The 27,548-nt window shown below is 37.4% G+C and overlaps 2 protein-coding genes across 5 annotated transcripts; one reads left to right on the top strand and one right to left on the bottom strand.

Annotated features, from left to right (window-relative positions):
• Positions 1–11,334: 11,334 nt before the first annotated feature.
• LOC111238356 (sulfotransferase family cytosolic 2B member 1-like) lies at positions 11,335–15,012 on the bottom strand. 3 transcript variants are annotated; one of them, XM_022767816.1, is made up of 7 exons: positions 14,906–15,012; positions 14,760–14,796; positions 14,296–14,507; positions 12,874–13,000; positions 12,653–12,750; positions 12,223–12,403; positions 11,335–11,679 (listed from the first exon to the last, which is right to left on the bottom strand). In XM_022767816.1, exons 3-7 carry the CDS (start codon positions 14,494–14,496, stop codon positions 11,525–11,527), a joined length of 762 nt encoding a protein of 253 aa, XP_022623537.1. In that variant the 5' UTR covers positions 14,497–14,507; positions 14,760–14,796; positions 14,906–15,012; the 3' UTR covers positions 11,335–11,524. The 3 variants fall into 3 exon arrangements, with proteins under 3 accessions (XP_022623537.1, XP_022623534.1, XP_022623535.1); XM_022767813.1 differs by having other exon boundaries at positions 14,760–15,012; XM_022767814.1 differs by lacking the exons at positions 14,760–14,796; positions 14,906–15,012 and adding an exon at positions 14,651–14,734.
• dpep1 (dipeptidase 1) lies at positions 12,672–27,451 on the top strand. Of its 2 annotated transcripts, XM_022767812.1 has the most exons (12): positions 12,672–12,759; positions 16,413–16,511; positions 20,585–20,678; positions 20,921–21,047; positions 22,519–22,651; positions 22,764–22,914; positions 23,494–23,563; positions 23,844–24,020; positions 25,283–25,367; positions 25,497–25,572; positions 26,080–26,215; positions 26,586–27,451. In XM_022767812.1, the coding sequence occupies exons 2-12, from the start codon at positions 16,505–16,507 to the stop codon at positions 26,754–26,756; spliced, it is 1,227 nt and encodes a 408-aa protein (XP_022623533.1). In that variant the 5' UTR covers positions 12,672–12,759; positions 16,413–16,504; the 3' UTR covers positions 26,757–27,451. The 2 variants fall into 2 exon arrangements, with proteins under 2 accessions (XP_022623533.1, XP_022623532.1); XM_022767811.1 differs by lacking the exons at positions 12,672–12,759; positions 16,413–16,511 and having other exon boundaries at positions 20,379–20,678.
• The last annotated feature ends 97 nt before the right edge of the window (positions 27,452–27,548 follow it).

Raw genomic sequence — 27,548 nt, 5'->3', positions numbered from 1 at the left:
CCGGTGTGTGGCTGTTTGGAACAGCTATAAAACAACTAATTCCTTTTTGAGCAAACAACAACGTTTAGTCTGCAGAAGTAAGAGATTGGGGTGTTTGGTTGGATGGGTCAACAAAATGTTGGACTCTAACACAGGGAACTGCAGTTGGCTTCTCATTATCTACTGACAGTCAGTGCTGTTTTCTCTGAACCATGACCATGATCATTCCCTAATCTAAATCCTACCAAACCATGTTTTTTCACTGAACCCTTCCCAAGTTGTTGTTTTATTATTATTATTATTATTATTTTTGCAACAATTTTGGAGGGCACTGACAAAAGCTGCTGTCGTGGCAACAGAGGCGTCAAATAGGAAAATGTGTCGCTCAGAACAAAAATAGATTTTGTCGTTGACTTTGGAGGACTTGTTGATTTAAAAGTAAATTTCTGTACCCTCGTGGTGTTTCACTGCTACGCAGTTAACTTTGAAAAGAAAACACGAGAGCTTCAAAGGTTGAGGTGACATTTCATCATGTGCCGTGATCGGCGTGAAAGCAAAGATGATGATGGAATAAAACTGAATGACATAACTCAGAATTTGTGGTTTCCAAGTGTTGCCCGCGGATGTTATTTTCTTTCTTTTTTTTCGACCAATAGTAGCAGGACTTGAAAGATATTTTTGGTCTGGCAGGTGTGTCCACTCTGCCACAAATCATGAACTGTCTGAACAACAAATGCTTTTCTCCACGCCAGAAAAGTGGGATGATGACAGCTGTCTGTCCAGCTGATACAATATGAGAGGGGAAGATAAGAAGGAAGGAAAAATCAAAGTGCAAGGCCGAGACTACTGCTTTTCATTCCTTTTCCAGTGTAACGTGAGGGCATACAAACTCAGAGGTTGAGAAGATGTCAATGAGGAGGCTGATATTCTTCATTACTATCATCTCAACTATATGTGAGTTATTCAATCTATTAATTATAGCTATGAAACCTCAGCAGACAGCTTTCACAAAGAAATCAACTGCTGACTTAATCCAATAAACCTACTGCAAAAATGAAACATCTTGATTCCCTGCAGGACATCAGATTATGGTCTCCTCTGACCAGCTGCTAACTGAACACATGGTGCTGAACAGTGACCCTCAACATATGTTGATTTTCTTTAATGAATTTCTCTTTCCAAGAAGAGTTGAATATGATAAATATATGCTATGATTTATATATACAGTATATATATATATATATATATACTGCCACAGATTTTGTGTAACTTCACTAGTAAGCTCTTCACACTGATGGCATCTACAACAAGAAAAGATTATATTAATAATGTATATTGCTTGACAGACACCTGTAAAACTCATCTGTTGTAGGCATTTTGATCGTAAGCATGAAAGTTTGTTTGTAGACACAAAGATCAACTTGTTTATGTGTAAATCATTCAAATGCAAAGCAGCTGTAAACTGGCAAAAAAAGGTTAAACTTCCAGAAAGAACATTAAAGTTATATTGGTTGTTGTAAAGTAAGAGTTCAGTTAAGCCTAATGTGGTGTGATACAGGTGCTAATGAAAACATGTCAACAGATGACAACATCATATATTTGCAGACTGATTATTTGTCCTGACTCTAAACAACACACGCAGGAGCATACGCACGCGCACACACACACACACACACACACACACACACACACACACACACACACACACACACACACACACACACACACACAAACCTCAAAGTGTGGCCCCTGATGATGTGTGCTGTAGCTAGTGTCTACACCTGAGTCGTGTAGGGGACATCTGTAAATTGTAGTGTCTACCAATAGTCTGTATGTTTGGGGGGGGTTTATTCGATGGGCTTCTTTACTTGTGCCCCCCCCCCCCCCCGAGTCTAGGATCGCCACTGCCAAGAGGAGCACCCTGTACACATCATCAGTCCATATCACGGTCCACTGCATACACAAGCGTGTCTTGGTTTACAGTCACTGATATATTATTGGCAGCAGAAAGACATTTTGAGACAAACTGTGTCTTCAGCTGCTTAGTCAAGTGTATTCAGAGTCATTTAATGTTTTTAGGTAAAGTAAAAATGGAGCTATTGAAGGGAGTAGGAACTACTTTTTAGCAGGTCTGCTGCAGGGTGCAGGAGTCGCTCCTCTATGGCTTCTAAAATATTAATATCCCTGTCAAGGGCCATTACTCTCTACCAGTCTCAGAGTGTACTCTCTCTGGCTCCATCACTTCTGCAGAGCACTGACTGAGGTCACAACACCACCAGTCTCTTACTTCAGTTCAAAACAGAATTAGTATGGACGATGAATATTGTCTTTACATCGTATGTGAACTCAGATACATTTTTCATACAATATTTAAGACGATGTGTGTTTTTTTCTAAGACCTGATTTCAGGCATCTTTTCTTAGTTACTATGTGAGAAACAAAAGACATTATAATGTATTTCCCACTCAGGTTATTTATTATATATTTGCATTAAATGTCAAATGACAAGTTATATGATGAATCAGTACATCAGCAACTGATACTTCAACACTTCCTTTGTAACAATTTTGTCAAAACTTTGCATTTGATTCAGGGGTCAAAATATAGCTAGTACATAATTTTCTGCTGTTAAAATGTGCAGTGAAACAAGCAGTAAACATGTTTGGTTTTTCTTCTTCAGTGGTTCTGTATCTACAGACAAAGTTAGCTTTGTTTCATATCAGTGATCTTATTCATTCACCAAAATTATCAGTATAGAGTTTTAGGTTTTCTAGATCAGGCCAAACAGAAAGCTGCATCGCTGGTGAAGTTCTGTCCTGTCTCAGCCATAGCAGCCAGTCACACAGATGGCGTTTAAGTGTTGAAGAATGATTATTGCCCCTGTAAATACTCCTACTACTTAAAGTGTGTGTGTTTAATTTACAAGAGGGAGTAATTTAATCCTGGTAATCATTTTAATCATCACCAGTTTATGCTCAGTATTAGTATCAGTATGGATCATTGTAGCCTTTATTATGCGAAGATAACACAGAGCATGTCTACTGTGCTGAGATCCTTTAAATGTGGTACTGTCTGTACATTTATGCTGACAAGTACAGTTATTGTTGATTGTGTCACACATCAAACAGAAGCTCAATGTAGAGAACTGAATGTTCTGCTGTTACTGGTTGTGCATCCATAGATTCAATCATTAAACATAAGAATGGACCTTTGAGGTAGGAATGATCAATATTATCTTCTAAGACAGTCTGCTGTTGGAAGCATGTTGTGTACTCAGCTGTCAGGTTATGTACTCTGTCCTTGTTTGTAACTAGGAAACTGAAGCTTTTTGAGCATCATCACCCACCTTCATATTTACTGTACTTACCACACACACACACACACCAAGCTTTTCACAAGGCAATAATACAACAGGTATGGGAAACTGTATCAGCCGATCAACCATTTTCCACTGCTTACCAAAACAGGATTTACTTTCTTTCATGAGTCATGAATAAGCTTTATTCATTATAGATATGCTTGCTTGGACATGAATGATACTTCCGTTCAAATATTAAACAGATATCATCAGCAAACAGAAGAGTCAAGCGTCAAAACAGTCAAAAGCTCAACATATGAAGTTGATCTGTCTGTGCTGATCTCTCCCTTCATTGTGTTTTTTCACCTCCATCTTTTTTTTAGTATCCTTAAAGGACATTCAAGAGATACAGAACGCATATTTGTTTATACAACTTCCCCAAGAGAATGCCATGCACGTTCAGGCTCAGCTCTGTCCGTTTTACCCTTCAGATGTGGTCATGTTGACTGATGATGAGAGGAGTCCATATGTCCAGATGTTGTATGCATGACTTTTGCTAGTGGATATTTTCTCAGAGCGGATGGTGGTGAAGTTTGCTGCAAGAATGGTTGGTGGTTCATTTGGCAAATTGTTGATTAAAAACGCAATAATATGCAATGAGGTTCCCATAAAGTTCATTGTTGAAGCCATTATCTTGTCATTACATGGACATGTATCTAACATGATAAGTTTTCTTAGAGAGGATTACGAACGTGTTTACGTTATTATTATAATTATAATAATAATTATTATTATTATATTATTTATTATTTGCATGCAGTTTCAAACATTGTAAAATAAAGTAGCGATACCCATAAAGGCCACGATTGGCTAAATTGTTACTCCAACAAAAAACAAAACAGCAATTTGCAAGAGCGACACCACACCTTTCTGACATGAGAGATGTTGGCTGCACTTCAGACACTGGAAACAGACCATACTTAAAAGTTTGAACAGAGGATGTCCATCTCTGAGAAATCCAACCTAGTTAGGAGAGTTTATTTTACCTTGCTCTAGATTTGCAATCTAATTGTGGATGTAGCTCATTCAACAGCTCCAAAATGGATGTGCTGTACTGCTGTTTTACCACAGCGGCACAGACTGTTACAGCTATAATGGAGCAGAGAAGTAAAGAACAAAGTACAAATGATTCAAGGTTATGCATGTCTCTTGGAAGCAACAACAACAAAATCTGTAAAAAAAAAAAAAAAAAAAAAAAAAAAGGAAAGTTTTGTTACTCATTTATCAGATCAGGTTATTTGAACATTTTCAAGCAAATAATTGAATCTCAAGGTTTTCATTTCTTTCTTACACTTCACCAGACGTATGATCACGTCTGTCGTCTCCTGTAATCCCCTTTAAATGAGGAACAACATATTCTTCTTTGATACTTGTGTATATAAATCTTTGTGTGTGTGAACCGCACTACTTTGCGTCCTCTGCAGCTGTTAGGTGCCTACTCAGGTTCTGACACAATGGGAGAAGATGATGGTGCTGACAGGCATTAAATGCCATGCAAATGCCACGACTGTCACACCCTCTCTTGTCCAGGGCACAGCCGCCTGCCATGACTCCCTTCAGATATCCTGGTCTCATTATCAGAGAGGAACAACAAATCCTTGTCAAAGTTAATGTAACTCAGACGTTAATCAGATTTCAAGTTTTAATACTTTTTGCTTTTTCAAAAGCCCCCCCCCCCCCAAAAAAAAAAATATATATTGTAAAATATTATTGCAGACAAATGCAACACTAAAGTAGTAGTTTCATTAATCATAAGGCCAATGAATATATCAAGAATACATTTAGCTAGATGAAAAGCATCTAATCAAGTTTAAGAAGCTACATGTGAAGCATGTTAAGCTGCCTTATGGATGGGTGCTCTTTCCAAGTTGAAATGTTCTGCTCTTCGATTTTTTCTCTCTGAGGGAAGCTTTTGGAATAAATCTTTTGAAGGATGAGAGAGAGACACTATATAATTTCTGTGGTGTCATGGCCATTCTAGTGTCATGAATAGATATAATAGTGAGAAGTTTATAGTGCTTATCCCTCTCCAACAGTATGTCCCCATTGTCTGATATGTTACCATGCTACAGCAACATAGAAAAGGTGAGAATGCTTTCAATAGCAACTCTGTATAAATGTACCCTTCCTCCCCTTCCTCCTCGCCTTCCTCCTCCTCCAACTACAGCAACAACAACTACAAAAGGATTGATGCAACTTTACAAAGCTGGTCAATTTTTTTGAACTAAACCAAAGCTTCGTTTCCCTCTGATGTGTAGGAGCTTCACTCTGAATTTGTAAAATTACTCAAATATAAATATAGAGTATATGTCAGGTTTTTAGCAAAATTTGGGTTCAGGGGCGATCATGCCTTTTACATTGTTGACATTGTTCAACATTGGTAGAATTCATCTTTAAGACCCATTCGAGGCTACATAAAGGTTCATAGAAACCTTGAAAATGTGAAGACAGTGGGTTTTCTTAAATGCCTTCACCTTGCCATAGAGATGCATACTGGTTAAACAAGGCCACTCAGTGGCCAAACCAGGAATATCACGTCATTTCTCCTGGTACTTTCTTATGCATGTCATTAACTCCGAAGTGTAGCTAAACAGAAAACAAAACTGTGAATATGGCTGGATGCTTGACTGGAAGCAGAAGTAGAGAGAGTTATTTTATGTAAGGTATAATATTGTTTGCTTGTAGTTGAGCTATGATTCACCAACACTGTCTTTTTAAAGTCTGTTTTAAGTATCTCTGGGACCAAGTTGTTAAGACTCTAGTTTGCTGGTAGTTTCTCCCACATCTGGTGCCAACCAGACCAATTATTTAGGAGAAAAGGGCATGAATGTTTAATAACTTGTTATAAATTCAACATTACATGGTTGAAACAGTTCAAAAATAATTGTGGGAATAAATGATAAGCAACATGACTTATCCCAGACTCCTGCTAGCAGTGATGCACCAGTCACGGTTGGAGCACAATATTTTTTATCATTTTTATTGGTTTATGTTTCAACCTGAGCCAAGTTAAATTAAATAGAATATGCAGAATAGAAAACACTTGCGTGGGTGTGTAGAATGTTTATGAAGAATATGCATAAGATTTAACTGATGAGTATGGCCTCTTTCACCTTAATGATAAAGGCAATGATTTGATAACAAAAAGCTCAGTGTATGGGTTTAATAATAGTTAATAACTGTAAGAATAATATTTCTCACCCATTCAAAACAGGCCACCAATAATAATAGTAATCTTTTTTTTTTTTTTAAATCCCATATTTGAACACAGTCTGTGGTTTTGTTTGATCTGGGCAATTAACACCAGCATCAGCTTTACCCTTCAACCTCCTTCCCCTCAGCAGAGTCTGAAGCTTGATATATGGAGAGGTGTGAAGTGGCTTCTCACTTGGCTGAACTGTGAGTGTTAGTGGACAGCAAAGAATGCAACAATCATGTGTACGTGTGTGTGTGTGTGTGTGTGCGTGCGTATGCGTGACCATGCATGGACTTTATTAGCAGCTGTTTTCACACGGCTCCTCAGAGCCCTTGTCAGTTTGATGGCTCTGTGCGTATTTAACAGAAATCAAACAGATCAGTGACAGAAGGTGAAAGAGGAGAAAGAGACCAACCACTTTTATATAAAAAAAAGATGTGTTTGGGTCATGGTTTGGACAATAATCTTCAAGGTTGTATGAGAATGAGTTTCAATTTCATGTCTTTCAAATTTGGTTGGATGACATCGCTACTGTAATGAAATAAAGACGTTTTTCACATAAGCCTATGCAGTAGTTCACCCAGACCTGTAGCCTCTTAGAGCCCACCTGTTTTAAACTTACTTTGCATCCATTTGCATTTGTAAATGTAATAAACTTATAAGAGAAGGAACTGTAAGGCCAAAATGCATTTATGAGACATCATTTGAAAGGTAACATATTCTAGTTTCTGAAAAATGTGCTTGTTTTGCATGTGACTACAAACCAAACCTAAACTACATCAGCTCATACACTGTATTTTTTTTTTAGTATTTTTCAGTCCTTGCCTGTAAAAAAGTCATATAACATAACTGCCAACAGGATATACTTTATACAAGAACAATGAAAAGCTCCACAATACTTCTGCATCTTGTCAAAAACTCATCTGTGAAGATTTAAGGCCTCTAGGCCTAATAGTTTAACATTTTTCACTGGTGCCCGTAAACCTCTCTTAAAGGAAAACTGGGAGAAATGTGCTTTAACTCTTTAATATGAAATAATAGAATAATAGAATAAATAGAACATATTGAAGAATTTTGAATTCTGAAACCTTTTTGAACCATTCAAAACAGAGCTGATCACAACAGCACCACCATTATTTCCAATGGCTTGGTGACGACAATATGTCTCTGCGCCAAGCAGTGCCGGTTCTAACTTGTATGGTCCCCTGGGCAAATAGCCCCTTCAGCCCCCCCGCCCCAGCTACAACTAAAGACACACTATTCTGCACAAACTGTAACTTTTTATCAAACAAATTATCATAACCTGTTTGTTATACAAATTATGATAATTTGTTTAAAAAATATAATAAAAAAAATATAATAAATAAAATATAATAAATAAAATAGGTGTCTGCAGTGTGTCTGAAAATATTTCTGTAAATTTCTATAATAATATTCCTGTGATATTATTCCTGAAAACAAACTGTTAATCCTGCAGATATTTCTGAAAACATCTCTGTTAAAGTTCTTAAATATTCTGATAATATTGCTTTCATGCTAAAATATTCTTGTAACAAATTATCATAACTTTTAAAAACTAAATAAATGATGAATACCAATTATACAATTATAAATACCAAAATAGGGATAGAGTCTCTGTCTCACTTATATACACACAAATAACATAGACAATCAAATTACTAAACTGCTACTAATCTTTCTTGCTTTCATCCTCAAGTCGTACCGAAATTATATACAATCATAAATATCAAAATAAAGTAACACCTCTCTCTCTCTCTCTCTCTCTCTCTCTCTCTCTCTCTCTCTCTCTCTCTCTTTCTCTATAAAATAAAATAATCAGTGTTCCACTTTCACTACATGCTAGACATTTAGTCATGAACCATTTTCAATTTACACATGGATGATACTGCTCAGCTAAGTTATAGTTGTTAAATGTTTTTGCCAATGTTAAATGTATCTTTAGATGTTAACAACCAGACTGTCAACACAGCTGCAAAGTTAAAATTTTATTGTGGTGTTTTTTGTAAAAGGTTTTATTTGAGCTGTAAGCTTGACATATTGAATGGCCAAGCCATGGCAGCATGGTTTTGTCTTTTGTTTGGTTTTAATATGGCTGTGACAAAACAGATACTCCCATTTTTAGACACAAGTCCAAATGTAATGCACCCAAAATAAAAACTGTTCTTCCGCCCTTCCGACCACAGTCATAACCCTCTTTAATTTGAAAACAGGGTAGGCTATTTAAGGTCTGCAATACCTTTTTATGTGGAAAACACTTCGGAGTTATAGCTAGAAGTCTGAACCAGTGATAGGGGGATCCTGAAATGCTTTGCACAGATAGAATCGAGAGCCTTAGCTTTCAAACAGCGTATTATTTGTCAAGTCAGGTAACTGACTCCTACACAGGTGCTACAAAAGCCAAATTGTCACATATAGGTGGTGTGATGTATTGTAGAAGTTTAGTCTGCAGTGAAAGGTCAAATACATGCTGTTCTCTTACTCACAAATGGCAATGGAAACATTTCCTCATTTTCATTTCCTCTTTTACCTATTGTTGTATAACATTTAAATATTACGTAACAACTAGACAATGATCCATTTTCTTTATATATCACAGTGGGAAACACTGAGGATTCTCACTCACCAAGCACTTTATTAGGAACACCTGTACACCTATTATTCATGCAGTTATCCAATCAGCCAATAATGTGGCAGCAGTGCAATGTATAAAATGTGGTTATATTTTTTTATTATTATGAAACAGCTGATCTCCTGGGACACACAACTGAGTGTTGTTGCTGACCACGTGCCTCCCTTTATGGCCACAATTGACCATCTTTTAATTGCTACTTCCAGCATGATAATGCACCATGTCACAAGGCAAAAGTCATCTCAAACTGGTTTCGTGGACATGACAATGAGTTCAGTGAATGTCAGTGGCCTCCCCAGTCACCAGATCTGAATCGAGTAGAACACCTTTGGGATGTGGTAGAACAGGAGATTGACAACACAAATGTATAGCTGACAAAAGACATTATGTGATGCAGTCATGTCTCAGAGGCATGTTTTCAAAATCATGTGTAATCCAAGGACTGAGGCAGTTTAGAGAGCAAAGGGAGGATCTCCCCAGTGTTAGTATGGTGTTCTTAATAAAGTACTAGGTGAGTGTATGTATTTACATTCAAGTATAACTGAGAGGTTACAACATAACATGTTATGACACTGTCTTTGTGCAACAGGAATAAGATACATTTACCACACGGGTAGAAACCTCTTGTGGTGTGCTGACTTTATCGCCCATATCTGTGACATCATGTATCTCAACAGAAAGCTACTGGCCCAAATCTCTATATTAACTGTAATAATATTTTTCCAACAGTTTCATCTTTTTGTGTGGACTAAGTATGGTGCTGACCAAACACTTCCACCGAGGTGTTACCAAGGCCAAATAGCCCCAGAGGTTGCATGATCTATTTCAAAGGAAGGTGAACTACAGTATGTTCTTCTTCTTTCCTGAATTTCATTTCCTCTTTTACTTGATGTTTAAGATTTCCCCTTTAAGACTAGACACTGGCTAATTTTCTTTATATATCACAGTGGGAAATAGTGATGTAAGAAATGTATTTTAAGTCAGTAGTACGCACATACGTACGCATATTGTGAGGTCTGTTATGGTCATATTTATAACTTGGTGGCTGTTTCAGCATCCTGTGATATCTGAGCTCTAAAATGTGTCATCATTCAAGACTCTTTTTAAGCCCAGTTTTTATTGTTTAGTCCTTTTTTGAGTATTTCTTTATTCAACAATTTTTTCTTTTTTTATTACTTATAAATTTTATATGGTCTGCAGCTAAGATGTGTTCTCAGCATTAAAAATACATTGTTTTTTGTTTGTATAAACTTTAATTTGATAAAAGTGCAGCTCTATTCCAAACCATTCAGTTTGCTTCAACATAGAAGTTAGAGGCGAGATGGAGAAAAATACTAATCAGTCACAATCCTCCTGTATTGAAACAGCAATGCCAAAGAACCTGTGGTCCTGAGGGCTTCAGCTACAACTGTCAGATAATTTTTTAAAAAGTATTATAATGACAGTTATGGAGTAATACATTTTATTTTTTCTAGATCTATTTAGTAGGGAGATTCAACTGTTTTTCACTATTAAACAACAGAAGCCTTTCCAACAATCTAGGACACTTGAATTCTACAAACCCTCTTTGTAGTGTGGTATAACTTTTATCTTATAACGCTGAATGTCTCGGATCAATCAGATGTCAACTACAAACGTATGTGGATTAATTCTTTATCAGCTTTTACCAGACCAGTGTCTTTCCACCAGTTATCAGAGTTCATCCTTGCAGTCACAGAGCACAGTGTGTTCTGTACACTCTCTATTGTTTGGTCTTATACACACACACACACACACACACACACACACACACACACACACACACACACACACACACACACACACACACACACAAGACATTCAGTAGGATTAGATAAAAGCACTCCAGTGCATGGGAACTGGAGGCGGAACAACACCTGTCTTTGGCTGAGTGAAGTGACAGGACGCAGAAGGACGGCTCAGCCCTCTGGACGAGGAGCTTTATATTAAAACCTTTGACCTGTCCTTCCCCCTCTGCTCATTGTTGTGCTCCTCACATAACAGTTGATTTCTTTGCTTTTAGTGCACATTAGCAACCTTAAGTGCCACAAATGATTTTGTTCATGGTCAACCGTAAGAAGACTCAGATGATCTTAGATTTATTCATACATTTATTACATTGAATGCATAATCACAAATGTCACTTCATGCATAGATACATTAAAGAAAGCATCAAAGCAAAAGAACATAAAAGGTGTAGAGGGGTACTGAGAACCACATTTCTCAAAGTGTCTGCTTAACTACAACTGCACACATAAGATTAATGTTGACCTAATTAGCAAGATTTAAGTTCTTGATCCATGTCACAGGATGCAACACGATTTCAAACTTCATTAACTTCAGCTTTTTTTTCACAGTTTCTTTGTGTCCTGTGAGATTTGCTCTCAAAAGTGCAGTCCTGCATCTTGGACTTGAAGATCCTTTTGAAATATTGATTCTGCTCCTCTGTGAACATGTTTTTCCAGTCACCAGTTTTACCTGAATCGTAGGAAGGGAACAGAGAGTGAAGCAAAATGAATTATGTTTAATTAAAGGTCAAATAGGTTATTTTCAAAACCATGTAAACTACAGGTAAATCTATATACAGTATACAACTGTTGGCTCTTGCTACCTTTTAAAGAAAACATTTTTACAGTCTGGGAAATACGCTGATTCACTTCCCTATTGAGAGTTAGATGATACCGCTCTCATGTCTATTTAGTAAATGTGAAGCTATAGCCAGCAGCCAATGAGCATAAAGACTGTAAATACAGGAAAACAGCTAGTCCAGCTCTGTCCAAAGGTAACAAAACCTGTCTACAAGCACCTCTACATTTTGGTCTTATTGTGGGTGTGAACTGTGAGCAGTTCAACCAAGACAAAGAGATGTTTCCTTCTCTTAATATTTAATTTCAAGGATTTTTAGAGGAGAGATGAAAGTTTTTCATGATAACATTAGCCAATTAGTTTTTCTTTTTTGACTTTTTCATCCTCTCAGATTAATTTTGGGACCTTTTGGGAGGTCCTGACCCCCAGCCTCACCTTTCCTCATGAAGGAGCCCTTGCTATGGTCCATTATCTCATCAGGGACGAGGGTGTAGTTGACCATCTCGTTGTCTTTCATGCTCGTGAAGCTGCAGTATTTCACACAGTTTTTGACCTCGTCCTCCACCAGGGGACACTGTAAGAAAGCGCTGATCCTTTTTATGGCACCATGTAGGTCCTGACAGCAGGAAGACGACGGATAATAATATTAAAATTTATTCAAAAAAGGAACTGATCGTCACAACACTTGTATGACATGTATGGTAACTGGTAACAGCTTAGTTTGAATAGGACCCTGTAGAGTAAACAGATTGGGGAACAAAATAAGTATCTTACAAGAAACTGTAATGTTACTTTTTATGTACAGTGTTTTAATGTACAGTTTTATGTGTTGTGTTATTAGAAAGATGAATCACTCTTCTTTTACCAATGACATCTCTTCATAGGTGATGTGAAGCAGATTGTCCATAGTCGCTGTTTGACTGATCCAGCCTTTGAAATGGTCAAACCAGGAGCCAAAGTTCACTGAAACAAGTAAGTGTGGAAAAATACTTTGCATTTCATCAAATTATACTTTTGGCTGCAAATTATAAACAAAAAGGGGGAAAAAAACTTGTCCACATGTCCTTTGTCTTCATGTCAACTCACGTGTGCCCTCCAGGAATCGATCTAAAAACTCTGGAAATGTGCCAGCCTCAGGGAGAAATTTGGCTATTTTGTGGAAGTGGTAAAAAGACACCACCACATCTTTAGGATTTCTGCTCACGTAAATGACCTGTGAGATGACATAGAGCAACACTGTCAGATTGTTTGGTTAATACTGATGTTGATCTTTACTACACTACAGAAGCAGTGTAGTTGAGAAAACAGTTTAAAGTTTTCAGTTTGGACGACAAACTCTACAACACATTGAAAAATTGTAATGTGTTTCTGTCTTTTAAGGCTGATTATTTTACCCCCCCAAAAAACTTGTTACCATAGAACCGACACAGTACCCAAAAAATGCAGATGTCTTTGGGTAATCTTTTTAACGTCTATTTTGAAAGCACCGTAATAGCCTATATTAACTTACCTAATATAATACATTTAAATATCAAATTTAAAGAGATTAACCATCAAATCAAATGAAAATCACCAGAGTCAAATAAGTAGATGGCAACTATTTGGATCTGCCAACTTTGTTTGTTTTTTTCCATCATGAATTGAATTATTAGCTGTTGCCTGAATAACAAGAGGAAACAACAAAATGTCAGTTTATTGAAGTGGATATTTTCCATTTACAGATAACAACTAAAATAAATAACTAAATTTAACTCTAGTTTTAGCTTAGGCACAGCAATCTCACAAGCTAGCTTTCACTTGACATTGCCTCCTTACTTTAGCTGTGTAGTTAGCTTGTCTTTCTATGGTAGGGAGTGCAGTAAGTGCAGTGACGAGTCCTACAGCACACAGATTACAAAGCCAGAATTCAGTAACTACATAGACAAAGCGTGGATACTGCGTTTAGTGGTCTGCTATAACTCAACTTTGACCTAATGTAGTTAGTGCCTTTCTAGGGGCGCAACAACTTATCCAATGATGTCTAAATCAAAGGGAATAGCTACAGATTTTTCTTCTGTGTCTCTGCCCAAAAGTTTTATACACACCACCCACCCTCTGCTGATACTCACATCACAGTTATGTTGAAAACAGGGATACGCCTTAAAAACTACAACTCATCTCAAGCTAGACAGTGTGTGTCCTTGAAGGGCTGGTGGTAACTACACACTCACAGCACACAGATTACCAAGCCTGGGTAGCAATACAAAGCCATAATGCAGCAATAAAACAGTAAATATGCAGATACTGCATTTGGTTGTTAGGGCTGTTTTGTTGCAAATTTAAAAAGCTGTCTTCACAGAAATGCCATATTTCTATTTCATGTTTTGTATATGGTAAAACAGATTTTGGAGAGCCAGATACTTATAACTCTGTTTTAACCAAATATGTAGTTTCTTCATTTTGCCTTGTGTATCTATACTTACACAACAACTTTGTGGTCCAAACATCTCATAAACATGTAAATCTGACCTTGGCTTTAGAGCCCTGGAGCATTGGACCCAGTAAGTGATGAGGCAGGTGTGTGGTGATGACTCGAGGTGTGGTGGATGAGGCTTCCAGTACCGCAGCACAATAGTATTGCTCCAGCCAGGGAGCCCTGGTCCAGTTTGGGACATTTTGGGTCAGATGTGGGTCCCCTCTGCAAGATATGAGGGACACAATTTCCTGCATCCATGTGGTGCCTGTTGAAAGAAAAGGGAGAAAGATCTGAGATGACTTTCATCAAATTCATTCATTAAAAAGCAAAAAAAGTTACTTTAAACAAGTTCAAAATCCTATACTGCAAAGTTATGTCTAATGATGTAAATGCTAGTCATTATGTTACCGTGCAGTTTCAGCAGTGAGTTGCTTATCATGCTCATGTGGCTAGTTGAATAACATTTGAAAACATTACATCCACTATGCAGCTTCATCAGTTTATCGGCTCTAGTTACCTGACTTTGGATAGGAGGCAATGAGGATATCCGTATCCTGAAATGGAAATTTGAGAGCAAGTTGCAAGGATTCCTGGGTGTGCAGATGTCCAGGAAACAAAATACCATGAAACATCTCTGTGACATCCAACCTGGCCATATCCAACCTTAATTCAAGTATTTGCTGTTCTCTGTCTCTCTTTTTCAGCTTCCTCTTGACTTGTCCTCCTTTGGTGTAAACCTTTCAGTTGCTCTGCCTGACTGTCTCTCTCTCTACTCAGTCTTTTTCTGTGTCTGACTGTGAAAGGGTGGATGATGCTTCGATTGACTAAACAGGAAATGACACTTGCCACCGTTGACATACATTTGTGAGATGAAAATTAGCAAAACCGGAAGAACAGCTAATTTGGCAATGAACGTGATTGTGCAATTGTCTATCTGCAGGTTGAATTTCAATAGATGTTGATTGGTGACTAAATTACACTCCTACAACACGCATCTTTGTTAAATGTCTGCTTTTAAAATCTTGGCCAGCTTTGCACCAAGTAATGGAACATTCTGCAGCTTTACAACTTTTTTATGACTGCTTTGGTTAAAAGGGACTTCATTTTTTATGCACTTGGTTTCTGTCAGTGTGAAGGAGTCGACTGCTCTAAGATCTTCACCCTGTCTGTGAGGGTGAACTCAACTCATTTGGGTCACTTTTATCAGCTATATTAGTGTACATGTGAATGCACAGAACACCGATTGACAGATTTATTGTAATAATCATTTCAGTCAAGCAGTTGTGCGTTTTAGAGTTGTTTTGTATGTTTGACTCATTTTGTCTTTTGTCAACTTTTATGTTGCTGTCTTGGCCAGTTCTCCTTTACATAATGTCGAAAATGAGTTTAACCTAACCTTTAACCTAAAAAGGAGAAGGTTAAAGCTGCACTAACAAATTATTTTTATTATTATTATCTGTAAGCTCTTCATTTTCTTTCTCTCACTCATTCGCTCAGCTAGCTGTTTTGGTTTTATGGCCCCCCTATTTTTGGTTCACTTTCACTTCTCTCATGACCTTTTGCTTCCAGCTGCAGAAGGTAGCTCTTCTTGGTCAAAAGGTTCAGATAAACCCACAGTACACTACAAACAGAAGACAGACACAGTTAGCGACTATCTGGTGAACACAGTGAAGCATTTAGCAGCTAAAGAGTCAGACTTTTCCTTCAAGAGTTGGTGGAAGCCAAAAACTGAAGACTGGACATATTACTGTATGTATGTTGGGGCCAGAAACACAACGCTAATGTTGCTCTGTGTCTGGTAGATGTGTAAACAGTTGCTAATAAGTTTGCCATAACAACAGTTGCCTATATCATCTGTATATGGTGTTAACATGTCAGTGTTATGTTTACAGCTTATTATGCTTATTATGATACTGACTATGCACAGTTTTAACCTTTTTATAAAAAATGTAGGGAGCTGGTTTCAAATCATGACAACTGTGTTTGTTGCTGTATAGAAAAGGTCAGTTCAGGTATGTGTGATTAGACCATTTGCGATTTCTTCTCTATGAGATGGTAGATGATTTATTTTTTTTTAAAAATTCTAATTTTGACTAACTTACATTTGGTCTGAACATATTTAATGTGACGAAAAGGATGACATCATTTCACTGTGAGCATTACTTTTCAGGATGCGCCTGAAAAATGAAAATGGTGTTTGATGGGTGAAGACTGTTGGCCAAAGCATCACCTCATTCGTCATATCAGTGATGGTTAAAGGACATGCAAGGTAGGTGTTAACCATTTAATAGCCTTTTCCCTACTGTTTGTTGGGGCACTGAATAATCCTCATTGAACCCTTTGATTCAGTAAACTGTCCATCGTTTACTGGGGACCATCATCTTTGTTGTCTAATTGGAAGAGCAGCTTTGAAGATAACACGATGGAGAGGATAAGGGCAATAAATCAGTCCTTTCATAAGCGACACCTCACACAAGTGCATCTCATGTTTTGTTCAACCTTGAAGAAAATCACTAGTCTAATTGTTATCATTATACAAGGTCTCTGGCTCTTAATTATTATCCACTGTACTCAAGAAGTTGTCCCTGACTCAGTCAGAAACACTAAAACATTTGTGCAGGACAAAACTCTCTCCTTTACTGGAGCAGCAGAGGCGATGGAAGACTTTGAACAACAGGTGAAACCTTCCCTTAATACGCCTAATTCCACTTGATAGCAGTTCTAGTGAAGGGGGAACCGTTAACACCAATAACTTATTGTGGACAGTAGTTAGGTTTGGCCAGGGGTGGACAGTAGTGAAGTACTTTTACTTGAGTACTGTACTTAAGTACATTTTTGCGTATCTGTACTTTACTTGAGTTCTTTACTTGACTACTACACTTGAAAGACAAATATTGTACTTTTGACTCCACTACATTTCTATGAAGTACTGAAGTACTCTTACTCTGAATCAGGGACTTTAATTGGTGGAATGAATTTTATTTTATTTTGAAGATGTGATAGACCAAACACTGTGTTCATCACAGGAGGAAAAACCAATCACAGCCAACTCCTCGACTGTCAGTCATGTTTGTGTGTTAACAATGGCGACGTCAGATTAAGATGAGGCAGAAGATTCCTCATGTTTGAAGGTTTAGAAATAAAGAGAAATAAAGATTCAATCATTTGAATACTTAAGTATTTTTAAAATGAAGTACTCCATTACGCAAGTGAAATTTTGACTGAACAACTTTCACTTGTATTGGAGTAATATTTGACCAGGAGGATCTATAGTTTGACTCAAGTAATGAAGTTGTGTATTTTGTCCACCTCTGGGTATGACAGACTACTGACTACAGAGTACTACTCTTGGCCTATTAGCTTAACTCTTTAATTTTTCTTTATTTGCTTTTTCCTTTCCTCTCCATCCCTTTTTAAGGAATGCACTTTGGAAATATTATATTACATTACTAACTTTATGACTAATTAAGTTGAACCATACAATAGTTACTGAAAGAAGCAGCATGAAAGTGTTTTCTTTTCTCCTTGTTTACGTGTGTCACAGCTCCACATAGATGGGGCGGAGTAAGAGGGGTCAGTTTGTGGTTCTTAATTGCCTGGGTTGTTTAATGTTTTTTTTTTTTCTTCAGTTGTGTTTGGCCTTTGTTTGTAACTGGATCATTCACTGTATATTTACAGCAAATATGATTGACACATAAAAAATGTGTCTGTCTTCTCACGGAACATACAGGGCATCAATGAAGTAAAAAAAACAAAATGCTGTAGCTGCTTGGAAATTATAAAGAAAAATGTAGATATTGCATTGTTACAAGAAACTCATTTATTACATCAATATATATACAAACTAGACAATGCAAACTTCAAGGTAGAAGCACATTCTCCAGCTGATAATAAAACAAAAGGAGTGATTATTTTTACTTCGTTCAAATCAAACGTTTTGTATAGTCAAAAGAGGAAAGGACCGAGAGGGAAGGACTACTCGTGAAAATAGTCATTAACAGTGTTAAAATGACACTCATTTCAGTGTATGCTCCCAATGCATATGACATTTTTTCCCTTTATCCACAGTTATTAATGAAATGAAGGATTTTAAAATTATTTTGGGAGGTGACATCAATGCAGATATTGATGCATGCTTAGACAAAACTTCGAAGACCAATATCACCTTATCAAGCACCCGTGCTCTAAAGAATCTGATATCTATATGAGGCCTTTTAGATATATGGCGTACACATTATCCGCAAAAAAGGGATTATACATCTTACTCAGGAAGACACAACTCCTTTTCAAGGATAGATTATATATTAGACTCTTTTGAAATGATACATATGATTTCAATCTCTCTTCTACAGAACACTGCTTTTTGCAATCAATTAAAAGAAGCCCTGAAACAATTTTTATATATTAATAAGGATTCGGTCTCAGATGCTCGAATTCTGTAGGACACCATTTAAAGGATTTATAAGGAATAATTCAATATAATTTGCATCTGGTCAAAATAGAGCACAATTAAAAGAAATTACCAATATGGAATATGTTCTGGCATCACTAATCCACCAACAACACATAAATGTTTCAGCAGAATTTTAAAAAAAAAGAAATATCTATGATTAAAATACATTTAAATAGTGTCCTTGGATCACAGGTCTTAATTCCCAGAGCAAGGCGATCCCAGTATGTTGATGGGAGTAAGCCCAGCTTTTTACTGGCCAGCAAGTTGCATAATAATGAACACTTGGCAGATATACCTTTAATTTAGGCATCCTCTTGCAGGAGCCCTTATTAATTAATCAACAATTCGAAAGATTTTTATCAAAAATTATATCAAAGTGAAACAAATGAAAAGTGGGATCTTATTGACATATGATGTGGGGCTGCCCAGATGTGAAGCACTTTTGTTCTAGAGTTGAACATGTGTTATCAGATGCAACCAGGATTTGTATTCCCTGCTCACTTGTTGTTTTACTTCTAAATGATTATTCAGCAGTTAATGTTACAAAATCACAGAGAAGACTTTTACTTCTGGGTCTGTCAGCCACCAAAAAGTTGTTGACATTAAGTTGGAAGCCTCCCCATAGACTTCAGATCTTCCAGTGGATCATCTCATTGAAAAACATCATAATATTTGTTTTTGTAATGATGACTGTAGGCAGCATGTTAGGAAAATGAGCTGGAAGTCTTGTGTTGTCTGAGTGTGAGTGGTGGTAATGATTCTATTTGACATCATTATTAGCCAACAGTTGTCAGCATGTTGTCTTGGTTAAAGGTTAAGGCTGATGCTATTCTCTATATTTAATGTCAACAAATCCCCCAAAAAATGCCCAAAACCAGCAATGCTTTAGTCTGTTTTCCATTACTTCCCTACCCTCTCTGTGGCACCCAGCCCCAACCTCATTTGACCCTACTGAAGATGTAACACTTTATAAACAAGGCACAAATAAGGACCCTTAATTGGCTAAAACACCTGGGCACTGTGATTTTGACAGATATACTATGTATTTGCTGGGGATTATTTTAAGTCGTGGATTAATACACATTTGGGGCTCTGGGTGGGTATTTCTGGAGGCAGAACAGTGAAAGTGTGATTCACTCAAAATACAGGACACTGCGTAAGTTCATGGTCATGGAATGTGTGCAACTGATTGCAACAGTGTGATTTACTGACGTGTTTATGTCTTTGCATAACAATCAAGCTCCACGACAAAGAGGAATAAGAAATAGAGAAAACTTTCTAGTAGAATCTGTTTGTTGTTGTTTTTCGTCTTTTATTGTCTTTTATTGACAATAAGAAAAAAAGGTATATATGTAAACAAGTGTTTGCATTTATCGTGCAGGGTCTCTTAAAGCTTTTTTCAAGGACACATGAATGTAAAACTGAGAGATAATATTGCCCAAAGCACAAGTAGTGAACTTTAGATAAGCAGTCAAAAGGTACGTTACATATTAACCAACATGTATTGGCTAATCATTACAGATATTGTATGAAGGTTTAAGCTACTGTACTGCATTTATGATCTCTGATGCTGTAATGAGAAACAGACTAAAGATAGGGGGGGGGCAATGAGCAGAGTTGATATTCAAAGGCTCAAGTGAATGGAAACGGACAGAAAAGTGGGCGGGAGTCTTAGAGAATCTGCACAGATATAAACAAACAAAAAAAAAAAACTAAAAGACTGGAAGTTAGCAAACAAGAGAGAAATCTGTTCCAGCCGTAGTTGGTAGAATCAGGATTCCTCAGAAGGGAAGAAAGTTTAGGGACAATAAGAAAAAAAGAGCAGTGCATTTAAAAGTGTGTAAGAGTTTAAGAAATGGTATCCAAGGTTATCTCTGCTGTTTGTTTAGCACTGTGGGTCAGTTCTTGTGCCTTCACCTTGGCTGAGGATCCTCACATGACCAGAGCTCTGAAGCTGATGTCTGAGACACCGCTCATTGACGGGTAAGTAAATGCCTTGCATAAAGGAAAATGTGCTTTGCATGATAGTTTTAAAAATGGTATATGCGATTTGCCACGTGAGTACCAACAGCAGTAAATGTACATTCTTTAGTAAACGCTCACGTCTGGAAGCAATTTCTAGGGCTTGTCAAAACAAATAGTTTTGCTCCCTGCTGTAAAACCCCTTTGTAAGTTTTGAGAAAAGGCTCTGTTAGTGTGTGACAATTTATTTTCTTATTTTTCAGTCACAACGATCTACCTTGGCAACTTCGAAAGCAATTCAACAATGAGCTCAACGAAGTAGATCTTAACACACTCAACACAACGCACACCAACATCCCTAAGATCAAGGAGGGACGGCTGGGAGCGCAGGTACGTACAGAACAGAATGTACTGGGAACTGGAAATTTATCCTTTCAATGTCAGAGGATACTTTATCTTCTGTCTCCCCCCCATCCTATCTTCAAAACTGCTTCACAGATGTCATTTCAGACATTTTCTTGCAATAATATTGAAATAAAGAAGTTTGGTATCATTGAGAGGTGCAAGGAATATCTCTCAACTCACCAGGGCCCAAAACTTCTCAAGGGTAAAAGTAGCTCCTAACTTGCTGATTTAGGAAAAACTCCAAAAAATAATGGACATATCAGTCCTAACTTTAGGACTCCTAATTTTCTGACTAACAGTAATTCACAAAGCCTCGATCGGTTATTGGCTAGATGATCCACAAAATTATTTAGTCTGCGGTCTCAGTTTACCTTATATAAAAATATGCAGATCAATTCTACACAGTGAAGTATAAATTTGAAATATCAGGAAACATGCACTGGTGTGAGATCAGTACTCTGAGTTGAGATACTGGGACAGGGTGAGAAAAGTCAGATCAGTGCATCTTTAATTGTGATACCCTGCACATTTATGTATCAGATTCAGGACTGTGACATTCTCTATAATAATATCCATTCCTGTTGTATTTTTTATGTTTAATCACATACTCATGATAAATTATTGGACTACAATGAGGATACAGAAAAAGATTCAGTCAATGTTAGTCTTGAAAAACCTGAAATACCTCCTGTAAAATACTACAGCTCACTCTCTCTTGCTGTTGTTGACTTCTCCATCAGTTCCCTGTCGCCTTTTGGCTGTGGTTTGATATACTGGGGAGGAAAATGAAATTAGGGCATTTACGAAAAGAAAGCAGGCTAAATAAGTCACTTGTTCTGTCTGTCTATCTTGTCTATCTGTGGCACCTAACATGTAACTTATAGCACTGTCCGTGATTCTGAAACAATACCTAAGCAATAGTCATCAATGGGAAATTAAAGAATGTCAGAAAAGATCATATTAAATATTACACAACAGATTTTGATGGTGACAAAGGAGGTGCCGTATCCAATCGAATAGGTGCTGATACGGTATAAATTAAGCCTCTGTAGCAATAGCTATCATTAAATGTACAAAATTATCATATTCCCTTAGCAAGTTACCAAATGACCCACTCATTAGGTTTTTATTTATTTATCTATTTTATTGGTTGATTAATTAATTAATGTTCCCCGTTTTATTTTCTTCCTGGCAAAAAAAAAAAAAAGAAAAAAGATCATCATTTGACTCTCGGGGCTTTTTTCCACAGATGAAAAAAAAACTTAGAAAAATGATCCTGGCAAAAAAGATTTCACTTGCCTTTCAGGGCTTCCGTAGATCTACAGTAGGCAAGCGTATGATTTCTAATAATAAGTCTGATTGTTGAAAAGTTGCTGTATGTATTTCAAACATATGTATTTCCCTGGCTACACAGCAATGCAGATAACTTGTACATTATCCATTGTTCTTCTCTCAGTTCTGGTCAGCCTATGTTCCCTGTGAGAGTCAGTACAAAGATGCAGTCAGACAAACACTGGAGCAAATAGATGTGGTTCACAGGATGTGCCAAAAATACCCAGAAACCTTCATGTTTGCCACCAGTAGCCAAGGTGAGACTTTTAGCTTTAACTTTTGATTTAAGAGACATTTACAACGCTTTGTCATACCTGCCTCTGCCTCCTGGCTGAATCACCTGTCATCTCTCATGTCTGCACTGCACAGAAATCATGAATGCCTTCAGCATGAGCAAAACAGCCAGTCTGATTGGAGTGGAGGGGGGTCATTCAATAGACAGCAGTCTGGGAACCCTCCGCATCATGTACCAGCTGGGCGTCCGTTACCTCACTCTCACACACTCCTGCAACACACCATGGTAAGAGCCAGCAGTACGGCAGATTTTATGCCTTCAAATACACAAAGGGGGATACACACATATGTGACATTACAACAGTCATACAAGCGTCACACAAGCATGTATGTATGTGTGTGTTTTTATTCAATTTACTGTTACTTAAAGTAGCAATCTTAAAGATCTACAGCACAGCGCACAGAAAGTCATAGGAAGATTATTGAGACAATATTTTGACATTTAGACATTATAGGTAGGAATCATGAAGCTTCAGTGTCTGTATTTATTACCTTACTTTCAGTTACATCTGTGTGGTGTATTGCAGTCAGTTAAGGTTGTGGTGTGGAGAGTATGGGGGTTTCCTGCAGGCCTTATGTTCTCCCCTGGCACTGGTATCAGATTCTCTGGAGGAGCCACTCTATTTGTAATGATATTTACAGAGTACAGTATGTGGCCTTTGAAGAGCACTTGAATGAAGTTCCTAAGCTAGAAATGTGATACCTGGTTATTCTGTGGTAAATCCAAAGAATCAAAATGAATTTCCTCCATTGGTCAGTTTGACTTTTACATGGTAACATTTTTTTTTTTTTTTTTTGATGTCAGGGCAGATAACTGGCTTGTTGACACTGGATCAGAGCCATCTCAACACAATGGTCTGTCTCCATTTGGCAAGGTCTGAGTACAAGCAGTATTGCTTTAAGTTTAATAAGTTACAAATTACTGTCTTAAAATGTTATACTATCATCAACAAGGTATCATCAAACATCACCTGCAAGATGTGTAAAACAACAAGAACTTACAGAAAAAGACTGTAATGTCAAAGTCTCTTAAACATTACTGATAGTAGAAATGGAATAAATAATGATATTTAGCACATTTCACATAGGTTTTATATTTCATTGGTACCACCAATTATTGATCATAGAAATAATCATAATGCTTTCCCACAACAGCAACTAATTGTGGAAATGAATCGTCTGGGGATGCTGATCGATCTGGCCCATGTGACTGTTGCAGTCATGAACCAAGTGCTGGACATGTCCAAAGCTCCTGTCATCTTCAGCCACTCTTCTGCCTACAAAGTCTGTCCACATAAAAGAAACGTCCCTGATGATATTCTCAAGAGCGTCGTGAGTCTGTGTGTGTGTGTGTGTGTGTGTGCGTCTGTTAATGTGTCTGTGTGTGGTTCGGGTTCAAGGCCCTGAAGACGGGAGGTGGAGAGAAAGTGGAACAACCAGCAGGGTAATCACAAGGCTAAGGAGTAAAGACATGTATACTGAACAGCAGTGGAAGAAGTATTCAGATTTTCTAAAAGTACTAATACGTCTATTTTGAGTAAGTGCTCATTATGCATAAACATGGCCCTTATGTGTGATATATTATTTACATGGGATTAGAAGATTGTTAATGCTGTGTAAACAGCATTTCACTGTTGTAGCTGGTGGAGGTTGAGCTATTTTTAATTAATTAATTTATGTACAGGAAGTTTAGTCCGTGGCTCTCAACCTAGGGGTCAATCCCCTCCCAAGAGTCACAACATAGATCTGAGGTGTTGTGAGACTTTTGACACAAATCTGTATTCATTATTCTGTAATATTGGATAATCCTACCTCTTTGGCCCTCAAACTGTTATTTAAATGAAGCCATCTGAAAAGTTTAGAGGGTATATATCTTTTTGGTGGAACCGGTGCCCAAACTAGATGTTGCTTTTAGTGAGTAGTCACAAGCCAAAATGATTGAGAACCACTTGTATAGTTCATAACAACAATATTGTATTTTATTGTATTTTCAAATTTTTTATGTGAAACTTTAATCTGACAATAGCTGACAAATAAATGTAGTGGCATATAAAAAGTACTACATTTCCCTTGTGGGAGTAGAAATATGAGTGCATGAAATGTTACTGAGCTTTTTTAGACCACTGATATTGGATATGGAAAAGCAGAAAGTTTCAGATGTCCAGGCTACTGAAGCTGTTAAGCACTATGAAAACACATCTCACCTTACTGACACACCCATAAGTAAGTCTTAATGGCGCCAATGGGTTCAGCAGCTGCACTGCAACTGATGTGTAATCGCAGTTCCCCAGCTAAGGGCTATAAAGCAAGAGGATTATTGTGCTGCAATGTAAAATAGCAAACAGATAAAAGACAGTTCCAACCAGGAAACAGGCATTCTGATAGATAAGACAGTAGAGGTCAGTACCCTCATGTACTTGGATTATTGCCTAGTTGAACGCATCTCTTGCTGTTCTGCACTCAATCAGTTCAGACAGTCTCCTGTCTAATAAAGCAGAAATTACCCAGTGTCTTGTTCCAGCCATAGATCAGAGTGTCTAGGTCAGTACTTTATGTGTTTTCACTGCCATGTAACATCTGGTCTGTCTCTCCAGAATCAAACTGGGGGAATCGTCATGGTGAACTTCTACAATGACTATGTGACCTGCAACAAGATGGCAAAGCTCTCAGATGTTGCTGGTAAATGAACTTTGTGATCATGACAACTACTGTAAATCTGGTTAGATATTGTTAAATATTAAGACCTATCATTCTTTCCAAAAAAAAAAGCCCCTGTGTTAATGCACTTGATTCTCCATTTCACTGTAGATCACTTTGATCATATAAAGAAAGTGGCCGGGGCAGGTATCATTGGTTTTGGTGGAGATTATGATGGCGTTACCAGGTTCGTATAAATTATTCCAGCATTCACTTAAAGACGAAAAAGACAATGTTCTTGATAAGCTGCTTATGACGAGAGATGGAATCTTACATGAATTTGCAATATTTTGCAAAGTTAGAACAGTTTTGGTTATTGACAGAGTTCTGTATTTGTATTTTTGTCCTAATTTTTCTTTTTTCTGTTACATATGTTCATACATAAATTTGAATCAAAATTTGATGACAGTAGTGGGATTGTATGATGTCAGCACCTCATGCACGTCTCCATGAAGCACAGTAGATAAGTTTTTGAGTGTTAAACTCTTCATAAATAATAACTAAGGATGTTTTTCACCCTAAAACTAGTGAATATTTAATCTCATAGAGAAACTCAGGAGAGGAACACAGGAGAGCTGCGTTGATACAATACAAAAATACATAAACAAATAAATAACCCATAAGACACTTGACATGATAGTTAAGTGTAACTACTAGGAAGTAAAATCAGCCATCCTGCATGTCATCCTCTCAGACTACCAGAGGGTTTGGAGGATGTGTCCAAGGTGCCCAAACTTGTGGCTGAACTGCTGAGGAGAGGATGGACTGATGACGAGGTCAAAGCTGCTCTGGGAAATAACCTGCTCCGGGTCCTGACAGCGGTTGAGAAGGTGATGAATAGACACACACAACTTTGAACCCTGTGTGTGTGTTTCTGATATCAGTTCAAGCACCATGCAAAAAACCCCACCTAACTGCTCTTTTGCATTTTATTTCTTGACAAAGAGGCACTCTACTGAGTTTACACATTCAGAGTTTGATCCAGGAAGTAACAATATATGGCATGACTAGCTCACTTCAGTAAATGATCATCTTAGTTTTCTATCAGAGGTACATTCAAATACTCAAATGATTTATATTAAATACTGATTGCTTAAAATGGAGGTCTTGGTGCTTTGGTAGCAGGTGGACACAGAGAGCACACACCTATCACAGTGCTTTCCTGTCTGTTGCTGATAGTCTTATCTTTGTGTGTGTCAGGTCCGTGACAGTTTGAGCGGCACAAATCCAGACGATGTTCCTATTCCATATGAGGAGGTGAAGAACCCGTGTAGGACAAGCTACGGGTACCCCAATGCTGGAGCCATCCGATCACTGAGTGCTCTGGTCCTGCTGCTTACACTGGCTCTTCAGGCTCTTGTCACAGTTTAACAGTCTGATTATCAGTGCAACTGATTGTATGTAAGTCAAGAGTTTGAAGAGTTTTTAATGAAATCTCTAAAATCTGAAAACTTCTGTTTGTTTTTTTTCACATATCCCTCTGTACTGACAGCTGCAGTTTGAATTGTCTTTAACAGCTTGTTTCTTGTCCTTTTTAATGTTTTTCTGACAGTTTTACAGGTTAACTTTAGTAAAAAACAGAAAGACCAAAAACCAGTGACTCACAGCGTCACTGTTATCATAACAAAAAGGGCCAAATTTATCTTATTTGTACTGTTTTATCTGTCACCACACAACTGTCTGAAAGAGTGCGTGATGACCAGGACATACAGATGAAGTCACACAAGTGTAACCTGAAAGAACGCATACTAAATTGTCATTGTGATCCATCTAGTGTCCGGAGGAGGTAATATGTCTGAGAGCTTTCAAACAGCAATTTTGTTGTTGTATATTTTGAATTTAATTTACAGATAAATTGGTTCACTTTACAGTAGAGACAAGAAATAAGTCAATATTTCTTAGTTATTTAGGATTTGGTTTTGAAATTCTTACAGTTGGTCATAAAAACTCAGATTCCACTGTTTTTTTTTAATTGATACAAAACTTGTTTGCCCCCTGAAGGTAAAAAAATTAATTCTGACTAGCAATGCACAAACTGTTACACAATAAAACCTCCTTCAGGCTGATCAAGTAGAATGTTTTTCTCATAGAACACACACACACACAAAAGGCAACCTTGAGGAGTGAAACATTCTTTCAGTGCTGAAGTAATCACATTCACTA

The sequence above is a fragment of the Seriola dumerili genome, unplaced genomic scaffold (genome assembly GCF_002260705.1).
Source record: "Seriola dumerili isolate Sdu_G_001 unplaced genomic scaffold, Sdu_1.0 BDQW01001299.1, whole genome shotgun sequence".
Taxonomy (NCBI): domain Eukaryota; kingdom Metazoa; phylum Chordata; class Actinopteri; order Carangiformes; family Carangidae; genus Seriola; species Seriola dumerili.
The sequence above is the reverse complement of the archived record's forward strand: the minus strand, read 5'-3'. Positions and strand labels throughout refer to the sequence as shown.

Coding starts and splice junctions, on each gene's coding strand:
- LOC111238356 (XM_022767813.1), bottom strand. CDS start 14,898: ATGGCCAGGTTGGATGTCACAGAGATGTTTCATGGTATTTTGTTTCCT. Junction 13,001..14,295: donor TCCAGGGCTCTAAAGCCAAG/GTCAGATTTACA, acceptor GTCATCTCACAG/GTCATTTACGTGAGCAGAAA. Junction 11,680..12,222: donor GGGCTCCTTCATGAGGAAAG/GTGAGGCTGGGG, acceptor CCTACGATTCAG/GTAAAACTGGTGACTGGAAA.
- dpep1 (XM_022767811.1), top strand. CDS start 20,551: ATGGTATCCAAGGTTATCTCTGCTGTTTGTTTAGCACTGTGGGTCAGT. Junction 20,679..20,920: donor GAGACACCGCTCATTGACGG/GTAAGTAAATGC, acceptor CTTATTTTTCAG/TCACAACGATCTACCTTGGC. Junction 22,652..22,763: donor GTTTGCCACCAGTAGCCAAG/GTGAGACTTTTA, acceptor TGCACTGCACAG/AAATCATGAATGCCTTCAGC.